Source organism: Felis catus, chromosome B1 (genome assembly GCF_018350175.1).
Source record: "Felis catus isolate Fca126 chromosome B1, F.catus_Fca126_mat1.0, whole genome shotgun sequence".
Lineage (NCBI taxonomy): Eukaryota > Metazoa > Chordata > Mammalia > Carnivora > Felidae > Felis > Felis catus.
In genome coordinates this window covers 35,302,389-35,322,608 of record NC_058371.1, presented here as the reverse complement: position 1 = coordinate 35,322,608, position 20,220 = coordinate 35,302,389, and the positions used below count along the sequence as shown (strand labels likewise).

Sequence of the window (20,220 nt, the reverse complement as noted above, 5' to 3'; positions counted from 1 at the left end):
TCATGCTTGAGCTATCTGACTATCTCCCTTCACTAGCTCTGTGAACTCCCAACTGTCCACAGGGTTACACTGGGTGACACCATGCATCCATGGGAATACGGACCTGGTCCACACGGCTCAATTTTGTGCCCACAGCACTTAGAACACTGCCTCACACACATTCGGCACCTACTGTCATCCCAACGAATGCAGAGGGCATGTGTGAATCGTGCCCAGCATGGAGGGGAAAATGGTGGGGAGAAGGAGCTGTGTAAAGGCAGGAGGAATGGGAAGGCAGGATTTCATAAACTAGAAGAAAGTTGGCTTGCCCTTCCAGGGCCTGTGCTGTGGTCCTGGCAGGCCAATATCTGATTGAAGGCCTCCATCCAGAAGTGTGTGGAGTTGGATAGGTTCTTCAAGACTTGTCACTTGCTCCCTGCACTTGTCCTGCAGAACTCCAAGGTGGGGGGAACTCGGTAAGCTGGGAGCAAATCTGTTATGGGTCATTCAGTGGTAGACCCAACTAGTCCAACCCCTTATCTTGAGGATATAGAAATTGAGGCCCAGAGATGTGAGGTGGCTTGTCCAAGGTGACACATGGATGTCAAGATCTCCCATTGGTTGATCCTATAGATGTTGTTTTGAGGTCACGGAATAAAGAGAAACCCTGCGGAGGGTTTCAGCCCCTGGCACTGAGCAATGTTCCCTGGCCCTCATGGTCCTACAAATTCAACTAGAATAATGTCGCACATGCTTCTCAACCTAAACTGTCATCCACGCCTAAGTCCTAGGGAGGAAAGGATCCAGTAGGACTGGCTCAAGTCAACTACCCTTCATGGATGCCTCTCTACCTGGCTCTTACAAACCCACTTTCCCTTCCAGTCTCTGGAAGCTGTTCCTGCCTGTGCATCCAGAAAACACAAGTGGTTGGTTACAGCACACATATCCTAGGACTCCCCTGTTCCTCCGAGGACGCCTTCCCAGGGAAGGAAAACTAGACCAAAGTGAGCCCCAGGGCCTGTGCTCCTTGGCTCCACATCCTGGTCTCCTGGGGGCTGGTCCAGCCTGGGGCTCCACGAGTCCCCAAGCGCTGTGCGGGTGCTTCAGAGAGCGCCTGGCCTTGGACTTCTGACAGTGTGCAAGGGCGGCTTCTACATTTGCCACGCCTCGTGGGTTCATCTGGGCACGCATCTCTTTGGACCACCTTTGGTGGTCTCCTGTGCCCTTGTTCCTCTCTGGCCTGCCCACCACTCCAGCGTAGTCACCTCTAAAGAGGGGTTGCTGTGTGTTACTTCTCCCATAGGCAAGACCTACCGGCACTTCACGGCACCCACCAAGGTCAGGCCTCTGCTGGGCTTGCTCCTCACAAGGGGTGCTCCTTCTCACTTTTCCAAAATAATCGTTGCATCTGTGGTTCTCCAGCCCAGAGCGCCTTTTCTCTTTCACTCAAGGATTCAAATGGCCTCCTTCTCCCAGGCCCAGCCCATGCCGCACCTCTTCCATGTAGCCTCAGGGCCATATAGGTTTGTAGATCATCTAGATCCAACCCCTCATTTTCTAGATGGGGGAACTGAGGCTCAGAGAGGGTAGTTGAATTGCTCAAAAGTCAAATCACTAGCTGGAGACTGGAAATACAGATTTCCTCACCCTGCAGTAAAATACCTTTGCACTATTCCCGGCTGAAGAGGGTGTGTCTTCTGGAAGAGAAGGGGATCTTAGGAAGGTATGGACTATCCCTAAATCCACTTGATCTCCCGTTGTCCTTACAGCCAGAAACACATAATTAAGTGCTTAATTAGAAGCTGCTCTGCATTGTTATTTAAGTGTTTTCAAAGTAGACTGTAAGCCCCCTGAGGGCAGGGAACGTTCCCTGTGCTATGGGATCCTATCCTCTCCTAAGCCCCTAGCACAGTGCTAGACACAGGAAGGTGTCCTATGATGGCCCATCTGGGAGGACGATTTTCCCACCTCCATTTCTGGTGGCAAGCAGAATGGCACAGAAGCCAAGGGACCCTGCCCAGATGCGAGTCCAGTTCCTAAGTTTTCACGTAAAGGGAGGGGGGTGTGCACAAGAAACTGTGGTTTTGGCAAAGATTCAAAGGGACTGATGGTGGGTGTCAGGCCTCATAGGTTTAGAGCTTCCTTGCTTGCTGCCAGTGTCACAGGAAGGGCACACCAGCCACTGTGTTTTCTGGAGGACGGGCTAGGATGGAACCTGAGGACCCCAGCCACGGTGGACGGCAAGTGTCTTTGCGGTAGGCACCTCCTTTCTCCCTTTGCCCCCTTTCATGCTCCTCCTGGCTTCACCTACTGCTCTCTCCTTCCCCTCCCACCCCGCCCCTCAGAAAGCACTTGATCTTGCCAGAGCCTCCTTCAGGGGACAGTCTGAGCACTATCCTAGCCCAGGGTGGGGGCATTGTGATCTTGATGTCTTAACAGTGGGACTCAGGCATGCCTTACTTTGTGAGACTTGTACTCTTGGGGGACCGTCGTGGGCTCAGGTGCCAGTTCTCAGCCCTCAGAAAGCACAGTGCCTGGACTGGTGTAAGGGGGCTCATGATGTCTTTGGTGAGAGTGATCCAGGGAACTGGAGAAATTCATCTTGGCTTGGGCAAGACACATCATTGTTTTCCTTTTCTCTCCGTATCCAAATTTGAAAGCGTGTCTTTGGGAAAGCGGTTTAAAACAGATTTACAGATTGGCAAGATGCTGAGGGCACCTGGGGAGGGTTCACCAGCGGAAAGGTTGCACCAACTCTGCTTTCAGGGCAGCCCGGAGCCTTCTGTGATTGGTGGCTCCTGCTCAGCACACCTGAAGGCCTCCTTCACTCAACCAATACCTTTCGGGGCTCCACTTTTCTCTCCTCTGGGGCCTTTGGGCAACAGGCATGTAACAATACCTTTCCTGGCTTCCCAGTGGGTGGAAGTTGGTCAAGGTCACTGGGTGAGAGCAAATGGCTGATGACATCCACCCGCCCACTCACCTTCCTGCCAGCCTGGGGGATGTGCTGTTTGCACTCCCAAGATGGCATCCGTGCATTCCACATTTTCTTCCCTTCCCCCAAATGGGGGAGGTGATAGAGTGCACAGAGATTACTTTATTTCCCATTTTCCTGGAGAGAAATCTAAAGCTCAGTGAGGGGTCATGGCTCACACAGGGTCAGGTGAGTCGCCTGAGGCATGGCAGTGTCCAGATGTCCATGAGTCTTCCTCCCTGCTCCCCAGCTTTGGTTGGAGGGGGACCAAGGCCACCTTCAGTTAGCCATCAGGAGGCTACGGGGAGTGGATCATCTCCAGGAGGCCAGAAGGGCTGCTCAGAGAAGCTAGTGGAAGGGTTACGGCTGGGAAGTTTTTGCCCCACCACTGTGGCAATACTGGGCAGACAGAACAATTAATGACCAACGAAGACAGACTGGCAGGGTGGCATTCCAGGGCCCTCTTGCCCAGATCAGACTCAATTAGAGCGTACAATTACTTGCAGGAGTGCTGTGGGGTAGCTGCCTGCACATGCCATTCAAGGCTGAATGGGGGAAATGGTTCTCTACCTGGCTCCGGGCCAGCTAAAGCCACCATCGTGATCTGCGGGACTTACTTATGGGGGGAGAACACATCTGATGTGAAAATCTTTAGGACACTCATTCCAGTCTACTTTCAAGAAACACTACCCTTTGACTCCGGCCTCCAAATCTCATGGGTCAGGAGTCAAGGTCCCAGCTTCCCCATTAATGCACAAAGCATCCACTTCCACCCCAGAATTTACACTGGCTTTGACAGACGGGGAGGCCTTACCTCGAGTTTTGTTTTCTTTGGAATGGAGAGAGATGTTCTGTCCTTCCTGAAGATAGACGAAGAACTGGTAGCGGTGGAAGCCACTTTGTGCTGGTGGGGAGGGAGGCTGGTAGGCTAGGGGCAGAAGAAGGACAGAGGATGGGCCCCACACCCCACAGAGCCCAGAGACCCCTGGCTCTTTTCTCTCAAGATAATTCTTTATGCCTTCCATGGTCCCCACTGACCTTCCTGGGGTCCCAGCCGGGGGCTTACCCCACTGCAAACTACTAGGATTTATCTTTCGCAGGATCTCACCTTCAGTAGTTTCCTTTAGGAAACACCTTATTTTGGGTGGTGGTGGGAGGAGGAGGAGGAGGAGGAGGAGGAGGAGGAGGAGGAGGTGTGAGCTGCTTGAAGGTCTTGGGCACTGGTGGGATTCCTGGGCCTTACTTGGCTGGTGGGTGTTGGTGTTATCCCTTTGCTGTTTTAGTCTATCCTGATGGATTTCCTGCCTCAAGAGAAACCCATCTTCCTCTGTGAGAGTGTTTGGCAGCGGATTTTTATTTATTTTTTCAGCATTTCCTTATGAACTCAATTCCCAAAGAAGCCAATTTCTTGGCTGGATCCGGAGGATCTGGAAGTGGTTACGGGGGTGGGTGGGACTCGGTTCAAAGGTTTGATCATGGAAGTGTAGGATCTGGGTGCTCGGGGCACTGGGAGCCCACTCAGGCTCTTCCGGAGGAGAAGGCCCATCTCCCTCCCCTTTGCCCTCGGTGCAGGAGGCAGATCTTTTTCTAAGGTAGGGGGGTAGTGGGGCGGGGACATCTCTCATTCTTTCCCCAAGTCTATGCAGGGGTTTTATGGGCCAGACTTCTGCGGTTGGTTCCAGTGGGGCCTCCTGCCAAACCGTGTGCCTCTGCCTCCTCCCCTTCGCCTCATCTCCCTTTCTAAAGAGCCAAGAATCTTCCTGGGGGTGGGTGGGGATGGAGTGTTTGCAGCGAGGATGCTGGTGGGAGGGAGCTTGGTTCTTTATGGTCACCTCCCTCTCCTGGTCATTAGACAAGAGGGACTCGCCATTTGGAGCTGTTGGAATTGTTCCTCATGGTGCACTTCCGGCCACTGGGGCCTCCAGCATGCTTGCAGCTAGGGGAATTCCTGACTATTCATCTCTCCCTGAGTTTTTGGTTGCAGATCTGATACACGCGTGTGTCGTGTGCGTGTGTGCACGCGTGCGTGTGTTCAGAGTGAGCACAGCACAGGGTGTGCCAGGAGCCCTGTGAGTTTGTATGACTTGGGGTCTGTGCTGGGGCAGGTGCGAGTGCTGGGAGAGTGTGCTTGTTCGCTGAGGCTGTTTGAGAGGGTCTCCGTCAGTGTGTGTGCAGATGTGGGTCATTATTTTTTTTTCACAAACACTGCCAACGCTGAGAAAGGCTGCTGAGCATAGGTGGGTGCCGGCGTGTGTCCTTCACGTGCATGGTGTGTGGAGGGCAGATGCGGCCGGGTCAGCTTTGAGCAAGGCCAGGGGCTGCTGGGTGCCAAGCTCACTGGAGTGTGGGTGTGTGCCACGCTGCCAAAGACTGGTGTCCGTGCGTCTGTGTGCATAAGGCTGTGGTTGGAACTCACTGGTTCAGTGCAACTGGGAATTTATCCTCAGGAGAGATGGCAGACTGAACCCCCCTCACCAGGGCTTTCCTGAAGAATCCCCCCTCCAAGAGTAGAGGCGAGAGATTATGAGGAGGAAGGGAAGGGATACACATGGCGAGCCACTTCTTGGTGCCAGGCCCTGACTAAGTGCTTTCCCTTGTGATATCCCCTTGACCCTCACCACAACTTGGTAAGATGGGTGTTGTCGCCATTTTCTGGATGAGGAGACTGAGGCTCTGAGAGGTAAAGTCAGGTGGACAGTAAACGGTGGAGCTGGGATTTGAAGCCAGGCCTATCTGGCCTGCGTTGCCTCACAGAACTATGAGGCTCATTTATCTTTTTGCTCAGCCCTTTCCGGGGGGTCTACAGAGCCCCATGCAAGGAGATCACGTGGGGCTGGGTACAGGGGAACGCAGGAAGGCAGGCGGAGGGAAGAGAGGGACCCACCAATCTCTGCCAGTCACTCTCCTGAAGACCCTTGCCTTTCACGCTGGCCCCACCCCTTACCTGTCATGAGACATGGGACAGGTGGGTCTGTGCCTCGGTTTCATTCTCTTTAAAACAGACATACTGGTGGCAGGGGTCTCAAAGCACAGTTGTGACCATGACATTAGAGCATACAAGTAAGCTCCTGGGCCGGCACTTGCACACTGCGAAGTCTCAACATTGAGTTGCTTCATTATGGTTCTGGTGGTCATCACCGTTGCCCTGGCTGGGGCAAGGGGTGTTTGAGGGTCATACTCACCTGACAGCTCCTGGCCCCGAATCTTCCCTTTCTTCATATCAACACCCTGAAATGAGAGACAGACACAGGTGTGAGAGACTCCTGGGGCAGCGGAAGGCCATACCAGCACACTTCAGTCCAAGTAGGTTTTGCTGACTTCTTTCTCTCCCTGAGGGAGTACGATGGAGGAGTAGGAACATGTATGGCTGCTCCTGGGATGCGTTGCCAGAACCGGCTATAGGGTTTGGAATGGCGCCTCAGGGTGTCCAGGGAGAGAGGACAGACACAGGCATCGCTGAGGGTGGCCTGGGGGTGAGGGACGGACCCCCTGAACATGAGAGGACACTTCTGGAAGGGCACTCCCATCATCTGCGCCCCTAGACTGGGCATAGGACACGACTCTCTGCCTGTGGGGTCTGGTCAGATCTAAGGCAGGGGCTGGCAATCCTCACAGCCTTGCTAAGCCAGCCCATCCTCTCAGGTTCTCTTTGGGGCCTTCAGAATATTAGGCCAGTGGCTTCTGAGTAACCAGAAGGGCAGGGAGGGCAGGAGGAGGTTGGACCGCTGATTCTGAGGCAAGTTCTTGATGGGACTCAGCCCACAACCTCTGGGCAGATTCTTTGGCCTCAGTTTCCCTCTTCTTCCTTCCCCTCCCTTTTCCCCTCTGCTCCGCGTCTGTGGGATAATGAGGCGATCCCGGGGGCGGGTGCTAATTATTGTTTGTGCAGGACTGGGAGATGCTCAGATGAAAGGGACTGGAGCAGGGCCCCTGGGTCTGTGCCACAGCTCGGGGCCCCTAGGTGTGGGGTTTTATAGCCTTAATGATGGTGATTAGCATGGCTCTTCACTGGCTCTGCCAACACCTAACTGTGCCCTGGCTGTCTTTCCACCAAGCCCTCCTGAGGCAGCCTCTGCTCCTTCCCCTCACAGAGGTGCTCAGGATGAGGGTTTGGGAGCACAGAGCTAAGAGATCTCTCATTTCTCTGGAGACTCTTGGGGTCAGTTGGGTGACCCAGCTCCTCATGCGGGTTACCTTCTACAAAGTCAGAGCCCCACCCCCGTCTTCTTGAAGCCCCCTGATCTCTTCCCCTTCGGGCTGTAGCTTGTCCACCAACCGTTCTCACTTTGGGCCTCCTTTGCCAGAACATACCCTCCCCCAGACTCGTCCCTGGTTGGGAGAAAGGGCAGAGGACGGCAGAAGAATGGGTCCCTCCACCTAGGGCCCCCTTCCCACTTGGTTTTCCTCACCCTGGGCAGGTGAGATCTCTGTCCTTTGGCACCCTTCCAGCCCCCTCGTGCAGTCTTGTCTGCTCCAGAGCATCCAGGCAGCCTTCAAATTTAGTCCCTGGGACAGCAGGGCCGTGCGTGGCCAGCTCTGCCTTGGCTGGCTTTCCGCACGGTCCCCGACTCCCCCAGTATCGGGCAGTCTTTCCCAGGGCTGGCAGGGGGCCCAGGTGTGACCAGGGGTTGAGAAGCCAGGGGATGCCAGGGTAGAGGGAAGGGGTTGGGGAACGGAGGCCCCTCCCCTGATTCCCATCTCTCCCAGGAGAGGACATGAGGGCCCAAGCCTTAGCACCCACTCTCCCGAAATAGCTCTCTGGCGGCTCTAGGGCGACTGAGAGATGGGGACTAAGCCCAGAGCGGCCCAGCCCAGCCTGCTCTGTGCTCCCAGCCTCCCCCTCACTCCTCTCCAAGTCAGCCCAGCCAGCGGTTTGTTTAAACAAAACAATAGCAACCTAAGCTGGCTGTTTCTTTTCAATTCCCCACAGGCTTGGGTCCCACCCAGAGTGATAAACAGGCCTCTCTCCTCTGTGTGAGTGCAGGGAGGGGTGAGGGTGGGGGCTGGGGCCTGTAAGGTCAGGGAGTTTGTGCAGAGCAGCATGGAAAGTCTGATCTGTGGCCCTGATCAGGGTGGAAAGGCTCTCCTACCCCTCCCTTTCACTCCAGGGAGTCTTTTCTCATCAACTGGGGCCAGCTTGGCACAGACACACGCACACCCGCACACCCGCCGATTCATTGAGTAAAGCCAGCAGTCCTTCCTGCCTGCCTCCCCTGGCGGAGAGCTCAGCTGAGGCTGCTGCTGGGGGAGCGCGAGCAGAGGGCACTGATGGCTTCAGAGTTTTCAGGGTCTCTCTGGAGCTTGTTATACAGACAGGCACTGGTCCTTAGAAGGAAGGGCAGGAAGGCTCTAAGGAAGCGCCAGGCTGTAGAGGCGCCCCTGCAGAGCATGTGGTCAGTGTGGCTGGTAAGTACTCAAGTTGGGTTGAGGATGGGCTAGGCTTCCTTTGGGCATAAGCCTTTCCCCATTGGTCTGTCCTGGGGGTGGGCAAAATTTCTACCATATAATCAACACGTGGTAGGAGCCTTAGGAAACCAAATTCAAAGGGTGAGAAAGTTGAGACTCCAAGGAGCTCAAACTGCTTGTCCAGAGCCACAGAGCAGTGAGTGGGAGAATCTCAGAATACTCCAGGAGGAAGGCGCCTTAGACCCTCGGACATTTGAGACCCACTAGCTCAAGATCTTGTGTCTTTTGACCCACAGTGACATCTTATGCTTTTCCTACAACGTCATGATGACCCTATCACTTCCCCAGGAGGCACTGTTTTAGGAAGACTATTATTAAAATACACAGATATCATGTGGAGGACTGGGGCCACAGTGGAAATGGTTAAATAGTTGCCTGCCCCGCCCTCCAACCCCATATGAAACCATGAGCTCTTCCGAAATGTCTTCATGGATTAGAGTACCACAATTAGCCTGAGATGACCTTAGAAAGCTGGAAATCCCTGGGGATGGATGAGATTCTGGGATATTTCAAGGGTGGGGGGCTGGGGTGGGCAGTGGGAATCTATGGGTCTAAGCACTTCCTAGGGAGACAGGACTGAGCCTGAGGGTGGGCAATGAACCTAGCATTTAAGGAACAGATCCCACACCTGTCAAGTCTGAGCAGACAAGAGCTTTGGAAAGAGAGTCTGCAGTGGGGAAGGGGCTGCTGAGAGCTCCCCGACACCTGGTCTCCTCACCTGGACCCCTCCTGCCTGGCCTTCCCCCTCCCCCAGGTATGCTGCTCCTCTTTAAGATGGGCCCATCCCAGACAAAACCTCCTTTCCCTTACTATAGCTAAGACAGATTGACATTTTCAAAAGGAGCTTGTCTAAATGCTAAGGTTAAAAAAAGGAAATAATTATAGAAATTACAAACAGCATAGAAATTGTTGGGTTTCTGATCCTCAAGAACACCGAAAAGCCCAAGGTGGCTTTCTCAGGGTATCAGGACAGGAACACCTGAGGTGTTAGGGCAGTGTGTTTAAGAGGATGCCCAGGGCCCTTCTAAGTGTTAGAGACTAGATGACCTTAGGGAGGCAACTCTTTTCCTTATTAGCATCCTCTGGCAAGGGGAGGAGAGGTGGAGGTGGAAGATTGCTCAGTAGGACCCTTAAATGCCCAGGATATAAGAACAGTCTCCTCTTTTTCTTAGAAGTTGGCCCCCAATATGTGTGCACCTGCATGTGTGAATGTGTGCATGTGTGCATGTGTGTGCATGTAGGGTATGTGCACAACTGCTTGGTGTAGGAAGAGGCACAAATTATTCTAAATGCAGAGAAGAAGCTTGACTCTATGGACGCTCTGGAGGAATTTCTGGGCTTATAGACATTAGTTGGGAGCTGGCATATGAGATGCTTAAGAGAAGGTGAAATGTGACCAAGAGTCAGAGAGTCACAGCGTCACCTCTGGCCTCCAGAGCCTGCTTTATCACCTGCACAATAGGGCAGACATGCTGGGGGGTGGGGGGTGTTAATATCCTCTGACAACAGCTCCTAACCAGTGGCTGCTAGAAAATGAGGCACAAATACTGCAGTTCCTCACCACTTGGGGGGAATGATGGAGCAGCATATTTCAACACTGGCTCCAGGTACCCATAGTGGAACTTGTTTGCTCATGAACCTTGACTGAGTGCCTTCCTTTTGCTCTCTTACCCTCCCCCTTGCTGGTGCTTCCTTGTGTCCCTTTGAAAATACACTACTTGCACTAGACTCCTTGTCTCAGGCTCTGCTTTGGGGGAACCCATGCTAAAATAGTAAGTCCAACAGACGTTTGTGGAAGGAGCAGAGAGATGAATGAAGGCTTTGTCTAAGGTGTCATGGGTAGCTGGCCTTGATGCCAAGACTAGAAGCCTCTACTCCTGACTCTGTCCCATATCTTCTGATGGGACCACACTGCTACTGTCTGGACCTGGATCCTTCTGCCCTTCCGGGCCAGGTCCCAGAGGTCCCGGATATATTAAGTCCTTGGAGTACCACAAACAGATGCGCCAACTAGATGAAAGTCACTTCTATCTTTTGTTTCTTGTCCATGGGGACACCAGAAAGTGACATTTCCTGAGAGTCAAGGGTCCAGAGGCACCCCTTCCCCAGCCTGGAGAAGCCTTAGGTAAAGGCCTTTTGAGACTGGTGGCCAGATTCGGGTTGTGAGGTCTGGTGGGTGGGGCCCCCAGCATGGAGGCCAGCCCGGTTTCCTCATTCCCCTTCAATTACCTACAGGCAACTGTCCGCCCACCGGGGCATTTGTGGAGGCCCAGGGACTGGTGTCTGCTGACCCCTGGGGTAGAGGGTCAGCAGCACATTTCCTAGAGTCTGCGGGAGATGATTTAATCGCTTCACCCACTTCTTCCAATCTAGACAGGAAGATTCAATCACTTCTCCTGCCTGGCTGCAAACCTCAGTCAGAGTGGTAACTTTCACTTTTTGATCACAGGGTGGGTGGCGCTGTCAGAAGAGTCCTGAACTTGAAAGGTGAGTTACAGAAAGATGTTGTGGGGATAAGGAAGACTGAAGGGAGAAATGAACGAAACAGTACTTGGGGTGCGGCGGGGGAAGAAAGAAAAAAGGGAAACTGGAAACAGAGTTCCAGGCTCTCTGACACGGGCACCAAATGAGAAAGTTCCTTTGCTGTTTTGCACAGCTGCCTGCAAGCTGCCAAGTGGCAAAGGATCCAGGAAAAGGCACAGGATTGGAAAGTGCTACCCAGCAATCTGTGTATTCTGCAATTAAGAAGGGGTAAGTAAAAGGCGCTGACAGCTCCCGGGCTCTGAGGTCTCCAGGGGCTGTGGCTGCCACCTAACACCAGCCTGGAGAGGACCCAGCCCTGAAGACCGGTGCTGCTTCAGGGGAGAGGCTGTGATCAATTAATCCTGTGGCCTGCTTTTTTGCCCTGAGGCCAGGGAAAGGAGGGCTGGCCGCTGAGGGAGGTGAAATGGAGTCTGTGGGAAGTGGTGAGAAGGAGTCACTCACCTGAGCCCTCTTGGGGGCTGAGTGCTTCTAGACTCCAGGGTGTAGGATGGCCAATTATTTTGTGTACCCAGTTTCCCTCAAGAAGTGTCAACATCAAAGCCCTGATAGTCCTCTTCCTGGCACCTTCATGGGCAGTGGGGCTGAGTGGTGAACAGTCTTTAGATAATGTGCCAGTGGGTAGCCTGCAGACTTGGTATCCTGGCACTGACTCGCAACAGACCCCTGGGTTTTGACTCCTAGTTTGGCTTCAGATCTGGAGTCAGTTACCTCCTCGGGTATCCAGATGCCAAAATGGGGAGCGGTGGGGTGTGGCTGAGGGGTTATTATCTGCTTCTTGGAGTAAGTGGTTACCCAGATGAGAGAGAGGAGCCTTTCCCAGGGGTTCAGCGTTCTTCATGACACTGGGTGAAGAGGCAAGATTTCCCAAGGCCAAGGTCAAGGTTGTCTGTGGCTTAAAAAGTACAGGCTGTCCAGGCCCTTTGGTCCAGGCCCTTTGTTCCAGGCTATGTGGAAGTGCATGTGGTTTCCAAATAAGTCACAGTGTCTTGCACCTGTGTGTATGTGATATTATCTAGCATGGAGTTGGCCCTGAGGAATGATGGCTGGGGAGATGGGTAGATAAACGAGTCAATGAATGAGAAGCCCTGTGCTGGAGACAGAAATATGAATGAGACCCATTTTACGGTATTGAGGAACTCGTGGTCTAGTGAGGTAGGTAAACCAACAAAGAAATAACTCTATTATAGGCCTAAATAATTGAAGTCTGTGAGGAGTGCTGGAGGAGCAAAGAGAAAGGAAGTTGTAACTGTCTGGGGGTAGTGATTAGGAAAATCCATTGAAAGGAGGCTGTTACTCTCTCTGGGCCTTGAAGGACGTGTAGGGGTTTTTTAGTTTTCCAGTGGACAGATAGGGGAGGGGCAGCTTAATTTGAGGGAACTATATTAAGAATGTATAAATATGCAAACAAGACGAGAAAAGGGCAGGTGGGTCTGGAAGAAGCTCAAGATAAGGCTGGAAATGTAAACTGGGGTTAGGTTTGAATGGCAGGCAATGCTCCTGAGGATCAAAACCACCAGCAACCTACACTTTGGGTCTACAGCCCCTAGGCAAGACTTCTTCCATATGCTTAGCAATCGTGTACCCAGGAGAGTCATCAGAGTGGGCCAGTGCAGCTGTCTCTGGTCAAGAAAGTGTCTGGATGGGGCCGGGCTTTGGAGCACTACCCACGTGGCAGGTCAGAGCTGCGTGGGGCTGAACTCCACCACTGTGGCCTCATTCAGAACAGGTGAGTCTGGGACTCCAAACGCAAACACCTCTCTTTTACAAATGATAATTTTGTTTCAGATCATTAAAGTACCACATGCTCATTGTAGAAAAGTTTTAAAACACAAAAAAGAAAAAAAAATTCTAGAAAGGAAAAGAATCCCCCAGATCATTCTGATAGAGATAACTGTTCTGAGAACACCATGGCTCCCTTCCTTGCATTTGGGTCCCAAAGCTTCTTGTCACACGGGTACCAGGTTTGAGCCTCTGGTCCTTTTGGGGCCTGCACTGGCTGGACTCCCCTCTGACCTCTTGTGGAGGAAACTCCTGAACCTCTTTCAGTCTCTGAAGCTCAGAGACTGGTTTAGACCTCAGGAGAAGGCAGATCCGCTCCTCTTTGCCCCTTGCCTACCACAGATCACCGATTCTCTGGATGCAGCTCTGGAGCAGGGTTAGAGAGGGGGAGTGGGAAGGAATACGGAATAAAGATCACGGGTTCTTACTGAACCTGCTCCACTTAGAAACAGACAAGACATATTAGATAGTTTGAAAGCAATATCATGAGTCGGTAGCTAAATATAATTATTACGCATCGATGTCAGTTTAGACTGAAGATGGCCATTTCTAGATACATGGAACAAAACCCGAGGCTTTCAGAATCAACAACAGGTCTCTGGAATGCCTCCGCTATCTGGAAGCATGTAGAGAATTGGCTATTCTTTGTAAGCATATTTCCCTGATTTCTTGAAACTTATAGTTTTAGTTCCCCAACTCCTCTCATCTTAACTATTTTGGTTAGTGATCTTATTAAACACTAGTTCTTATCTTCTTAAACACACACAGAGACTACCTTATGTAATTTTAAACACCACTGTGGTTGTCACAGTGAATAACCAGTTTTGCACCCTGCTATAGCACCAGACTGCAATGCTAAAAAACAAACAAAACGAACGGGCCATTTGGCCTTCCGCCTGCTCAAACCTCCTCAGGAGCCAACAATTTAATATTTATGTGGTCGTGGTCACCACATAAAGAAAGGGGAAACACCTCTTGCCGGGTGCTTACAATGCGCAGGCACTCCGCCAGCGTCTTTACACAGGTTAGCTCCCTCTGGTCCCCATCTTCCCGGACATTTCCTGCTAAGGAGCAGTGACCCTCAGGAGACCCACCACTTGGAGGACGGAGGCCTCCTGCTCTGCTGAAGGAGTTGTGCTTCGTGGTCTGATTTTTGGCAGCTGCAGGAACTAGGGGAGTGGTGCCATCCAGTTAAAAGCAGCCCCACCGCATTAGTGACTGAGTCGTTAACACAGCCGTCCGAAAGGGCAACCTGGGCTTCAGTCCAATGTCATTACCAATTAGCTACATGACTGTGAGCAAGACGCTTACTTTCTCAGTGTCTCAGTTTCCGTACCTATGAAGTGGCAATGATAATGATATCTGCCCTGGTCTCCCACAGAGCTGTTGTAAAGATGAAATTAGGAAGTGGAATATTCTCAGGTCTCCCAGTGCTGACCCAGTGTAAGGGTCATCATGGTCCCCCTTCCCCGGGGCTGCCCACTAGGGGTGGCGTGGGGCGGCAGGGGGTGGGAGGGGACGGGAACCCCTCCTGCCAGCTCCCTCTTGCTGTGGCAGTCCTGAGAAGTCTCCTGGCAGGGTTGGTCTCATGAGGCTGATGGCTCTGCCGTGGGCTCAGAGGTTGCTCGGCTGTGACCGTGGGCCCGTCCCGCTGGGTCTGCACTTACCCGGGGTGTGCGGAGCGCATGACACATAATGTTTATTAATATGCCTTGATGAGGGGCATTAATATCTCTTAATGACACCATCTGAGCCCGGCTTCCTTCTTTCTTTCACTCCTCGCTCCTTTCTCTTCCCCCCACCCACAGACACACACACACACGTGCACGCGCGCACACACACACACACACACACACACACGCAGACAGAGAAAACGAAGGACAGGAGGGAGAGCTGTCGGGAAGGAAGGGCTCCAATGGGAGTCCCCTCACGGGGCAGACGGAGGATCCTGGATGAGGGAGGCAGGAGGCTGCTGGGGCTCTGCTGTCAGGTGGAAACTTGGCCAGAAACTGCTGGGCGATGGGAGCAAGGGAAGCAAAACAGTGGCAAGACTTTTCCAAAACTGGTGGGGAGGAAGGGGAGTGGCAGGGGCTGAGACAGGAGCCCAGGAGCCTCAGGAGCTGAGGAGGGGCTGGCTTCCTTCATGGGAGCAGGGAGAGAAGATGAAGTCTGAAGGTCATTCGCAGGCTGGGTCTTGGCAGGGAGGTGGGGGGGGGCAGGGTGAGAGAGAAGGGAAGAACAGTGACTCACACTTGCTCACACACACACTCACGCATACATGTGTTCACACACTCATAGCCCCCCACATGCATGCTCACATATACATGTTCGCACACGACCCTCACACTCACATACTTAGGCACATGTGCTCCCACGTACCCTCACACACTCACATAGATACATGTTCACAGCCACACACACGCTCGCATATAAACACAACATGCTCACACACACACATTCACACACATATGGCTGTCATGCTTCCTTATGCACATGCACCCACACACATGCACCCACACTCACACATGTCCACACAGTCACATACACATGCTCACACACACACACATGCATACTCATACACATACACTCACATGCTCACACATGCACGTTGCTGTGCAGCTCTCTGCACTTGTGCACTTATGCACATACACTCTCACACACACGCTGACATAAACACATGTTCACAGTCATGCACACACGTGCATGCTTACATGCACACTCACGCATCTCACATATACACACAAATACGATATGCTCATAAAATATGTGCTCATACATACATGTACTCACACACTGACATATATACTCACATATTCACACACACAGCACACTCACAAATGCATATTCACAGTCCTACAGATGCACAGTCATGTACATGTACACATACAATATACATGTACATAGTCACACACACATACTCACAAAGTACACACACACACACACACACACACACACTCCCTCTCCTAGGCCGCCTGGCACTGGTGGGCATGTCAGGATGTTAGGGGCTGAGTATGATGGGAGGACCAGGGTGATGGGGCGTTTGGAAGGGGCCGGTGGTGAGGCTAAAGCCTGGACTGCAGGATTCGGACAAGCGGGTGTGGGAATCTCCAGGCCCCTGGCAGGAGACCAGGACAAAGAGATGGCTGATTAGGACTGTTGTTTGTGAGTAAGAACAGAGCTGTTGTGCTGCCCTGTGAGGGCCGATGGGGTGGGGAGGTAGGAAGGAAGGGGAGCCCTAGCAGGAGAGGTGGTCAGCAGAGTGGGGAGCACCAACCCTGCCCCTCCCAGCACTCCAGCATTGAGCTGCAGGGTGGTCCACTCGCCTCTCCGTGCCGTATAGAGGCAGAACAGTTGGGAAATGGGGGTAGTTAATCCCCCAAATAAACAGGGCTTGGGAAACTGCACCCTCCGGAGGGAGCAAGCTACATCCTCAGGCCTGGTGCCTATCTATGGTGGCTGCACCCCAGGAGGGAGGACAGGAGACACTGGCGAGGGCCAATAACCTGAGACGAGGACCCCAGGTCAGATCTTTGCTTCCCAGGGGCAGCTGGACCAGAGGGGGCCCAGCAGTCCCCTAGTGCCCACCTGGCCTGGAGAGGGTACCCCAGGGCTTATGGATGATTGGGGGCACTGGTGTTTGGACCACTCCGGGGTGGCTGCGAGAGCTTGATGGAGGCTCCCCTGGGTTCTGTGGGGTGGGGACCACCTTCACAATTGCCGGGAGGCTTCTCAGAGCACCTGGTTCAGCTTCTCCACTGGCTCCTCATTCCACTAGTCCTATCTCCTCTCTTTTTGCCTGAGAGGTTTCTCACCACTCCCAACCCTGTCTCAGGAAACTGCCAGCTGCCTCTGGGCCATTCTTCCCTCTCCACGTGCCGCCTAAGAGAAGCTGGTAGTCCTAGAGAAGCAGGCAATGGGGCTGGGGGGCTGCGGGCATGGAGTGTAGAGGGGGGCGCCCAGCAGTCATGGGCCCTCTGTGGCCTCCTGGGGGAAGGCAGGTAGCAGTGGTGGGAGTCAGGCTCCTGGGCTCTGTTCTCTGCTTTCTCTTCCTCCTCTGCCCTACTTTAGGCTTCCAAACTCAGTTCTAGTGGGAAGATAAAGCATAATCCATAATTTTGGGCCTCCTCTCTCCTTCCTTGCCAGAGGGCCCAGGACTGGTAAGACCTTATGAAAAAGAAGAAAGAAGAAAGGAGTGAGGAGGGAAGGACGGAAGGAAGAAAGGAAGGAAAGAAAGAAGGGAGGGAGGGACGGACAGACTTTCTGGAAAAAAAAAGCTTGGTGATCAGGATGCTGAGCAAGAAAAGATGCTGGCAAGACCTGGTGGTTCTGTGAAACCCTGTACTCATTAGAAAGTGTGACAATAAATAGAAATGCTAAGTCTCATTCAAATCACATCTTGCTCTTTCCACAGGGGCTGACAGTGAACTTGGCCTTGCTGCCCTAGCCCTTCACTACTCAGAACAGCAGGAGCATCACCCGGGAATTTGTCAGAAATGCAGAATCTCGGGCGCCACCCTGGACACACGTGAATCAGAATCTTCCTTTTAACAAGAACCTGCAGTGATTCATACGTACATTAAAGTCTGAGAAGCGCTGCCTCAGAGTCCTGCTCTCAGACCTTTCTGCCCACTTTCCCTGGGGTCTCTGGACTGGTGGCAGCAATGGTGGGAACGAGCCCAGCTCTTGTCCCTGACAGGTCTCCTTCAGGCTTCGGAACCTTTGGAATCACCCTTCCCCGGCAGCACGGACTGGTCCTGAAGTGGCCCCAGCTCTCAAGTCTGACTATTTGGACTGGTCAGACTCCTGGGAGGTCAGAGGAGATGGGTGGACTGGAGGCGTTGGGGCTTGGCCAGGACTGAGAAGACACCAGACACATCCTCTCTCCAGCACCCCCACCTGGAGTTGCAGAAACAGCCCCAGATCAGTGACTCTCAGTGTCACTTGCTGTTCTGGACATTTGAGTTTCTGGCGTTGGGCAGGGCAGTCCCTCCTGCTGGTGGAGGACCTGTGTGGGGGACCTGGGTGCAGTTTGATGGGCACTAGCAGGGGATGTTTGACACACCCATGGTAGCTCCTTTCTCCCTGATCATGCTCCTCACTCCTGACCCTCTTTGGGGAACGTTTATTCCCCAGGTGTTCAGGGACCTCCCGGGAAGGAAGAGGCAAGAGAGCATTGTTCTTCCTTGTAGCCTGTAGACCAGAGGGGGGTTGCATGAGGCTCCCCAGGTGTGTGGGTCAGGGTCTGCTTTAGGGCCCTGGTCCTAGTAGGAGGCCTGCCACTAAGTGACTTCCTCAGGTTTCCCCCCTCTGAGATGCCCAAGTAAAGCCGTCATCCCTGGCAAGCTGCCAGTCTGCCCTCTCATTCGTTGGCCATGCCAGGGCCTGTGTGGTGGGCCTTTGCACCCCTGCCTGTCTGTGTCAGGCCAGGCTCCTTTTTCTGGGCCAAGGGAAATGTGAATGTGACCCGCTGGAGGCCTGCCAGGACTGGGGCTTGCTCTCTCATTCTGTTGTGTCACCTTTTACAGTGCCCGGCAGGCAAATGCCAATCTGGGGAGCTTGGCAATTACGATGCAAAAACAACCGAGACTGAACTCTGTAAACACCCTGGCCTCACAGTTGCTCTGCCTCTGGAATGCTTGGGGACTGACATAACCCTGGGGAAGAGAAAGGAGATCTACAGCCCTCTCTGGCAAGGCCAGCGGGGCCCGGGTCACTAGGCTGTCCCTTTAGGGGTGGTCTTCTATTGGGGGGCCTCTCAGCTGAGCCCCGTGGGCTGATGGGAAGGCAGGTGGAGAGCTAGGCTTGGGGCAGTTGCCGTGCTTGGCTTCCTGCCCTATGGGGATTGTCATCAGTCTCCAAGTGTGTTGAAATGAGTCTTTGCACAAGCTTGAGGAGGGCCCAGCAGTTCCAGGTGACAGTGCCCAGGGCCATGAGGAGATGGGAGGAAAGGGGATGGGGTGACAACAGGGAAGAATCCCAAAGAGGGTCAAGGGGCCTCCACAGCTGCTGACTCCCCAAGCTTCTGGATCTGGGGTTCAGCCTGCCTATCCCTGAACCATGTGGCTGGACCTCAGAGGCCTTCCACCCCAGGAGTCTGCGATTCTAGGATGCCAGGCTGATCCCAAGGCTAGGCCACAGGGAGCCGAGACAAACTTCTCCCCAGAACTTTTTATTGTGAGCAGTCAATTACCCTGGCATCTAAGGCTGCAGTGCACAAGCAAGGGGTCTTTAATGAACGCAAATGACAGCTGATTAATCTGTCTCCTCTCTGTAGGGTCTGGCCACGCTCCATTCGGCCTCCATGGCCTGCACCAGCAGGGTGGGCTCCAGCCTATTACCACTGCGCTTGCAGCCCTAATGGGGAAGAGGGGCAAGCCTCCCAGCCTGCAGTCCTGTCATGCATGAAGGGCTGACCCCTGCAGGAGTGGGTTTGGCCCCGCCAGACTCTCTCTCTGGGTGCTCCCCTACAGGAAGGGGGCAGCCTGCAAGGAAAGATGCAAGCAGGTGCTCAGTGGGATTTGTGCAAAGGGGTTACATTTGGGAGGTAAGTGGGGGCACTGTCTAGACAACGGCAGATGGTTTGTTTATGTTACTTGCCGACTGTGGCCTCAAGAAACCAGCAGGTTCCTCAGATCCTTCGCACTATGGGAAAAGGCAGAGGGGGAAGGATGGGGGCCACAGAGAATCCCTCTTTCTCTGCCAGGTCACCTGCCCTGGCTCCTGGCTGATATCAATGAAGTCCACATTTACTGTTGTGCTAGGTGCCAAATGCGGTGCAGGTGTGCGGGTGGTTTACAGTCTGACAGTAACACAATGAAGGGGTAGTTACAGATGTGATGCATGCTAGCAAGAGGATCTACAGAGGGCAGGGAGGGCTTCCTGGAAGAAGCAGAAAGACTCCCCACCTGATAGTGGTGCTTGGCGGGGGGAGGGGAGGGAGAACTGTGCACTGGGATGGAGAGGCCCCTATTTCCAGACTCTAGCTACTGGGCGTGGGCTCTTTCAGGGCCCGTATCACCTCCTTGAGTTGAGGGAGGAGTAGGAGAGGGAGTGAGTTAGGACTGGAATGGAGGCTACTGACCTTCTCCTGGGCAGGACCCCTGGCTGAGAAGCAGAAGCAGAGGTCCCTTCTAGGGGAGAAACCCCTCGGTTTCTACTGCAATAAAGAAGGGGCCCCGAGCTCTCTCCTGCCACAGCCTCTAATGATGGGGTTGGGGTGTAATGAACATCTGTGTACTCATAAAACAGCCTAATGACCGCCCTCATTTCATGGACCCCTTTCATCTTCACCCGTTCCCAAACCAGAAGGGACCATCCTGAGGGCTGAGACCCAGAGCCTGGTGGCAGCCACAGACCCCAGCTGTTCGGGGTGGGGGCAGTTGGTTCCTGAGCCCCTTGGGGGCTGCCTTTTCCTCTTCCATCCCTTATCTGTTTGAAACAGCTGCGAGAATTTAGGTCGATGGATGACCAACCTTAGG

The 20,220-nt window shown here is 53.4% G+C and overlaps 1 protein-coding gene and 1 long non-coding RNA gene across 5 annotated transcripts in view; one reads left to right on the top strand and one right to left on the bottom strand.

Moving 5' to 3' along the window:
- Positions 1-20,000, top strand: part of LOC105260484 — a 48,076-nt gene extending 28,076 nt beyond the window's left edge. The window contains exons 2-4 of the long non-coding RNA XR_890208.4: positions 10,869-10,906; positions 11,076-11,170; positions 17,154-20,000. This is a non-coding gene — a long non-coding RNA (uncharacterized LOC105260484). The remainder of the gene's footprint in view (positions 1-10,868; positions 10,907-11,075; positions 11,171-17,153) is intronic.
- The window catches only part of PEBP4 (phosphatidylethanolamine binding protein 4), a 214,894-nt gene that overhangs the window by 7,304 nt on the left and 187,370 nt on the right, over positions 1-20,220 (bottom strand). For all 4 annotated transcript variants that reach the window (XM_006930640.5, XM_019828435.3, XM_003984698.5 and 1 more), the window contains 2 exons: positions 6,136-6,181; positions 3,768-3,881 (listed from right to left, as the gene is read on the bottom strand). In XM_006930640.5, coding sequence (XP_006930702.3) covers positions 3,768-3,881; positions 6,136-6,181 — 160 coding nt within the window. The remainder of the gene's footprint in view (positions 1-3,767; positions 3,882-6,135; positions 6,182-20,220) is intronic.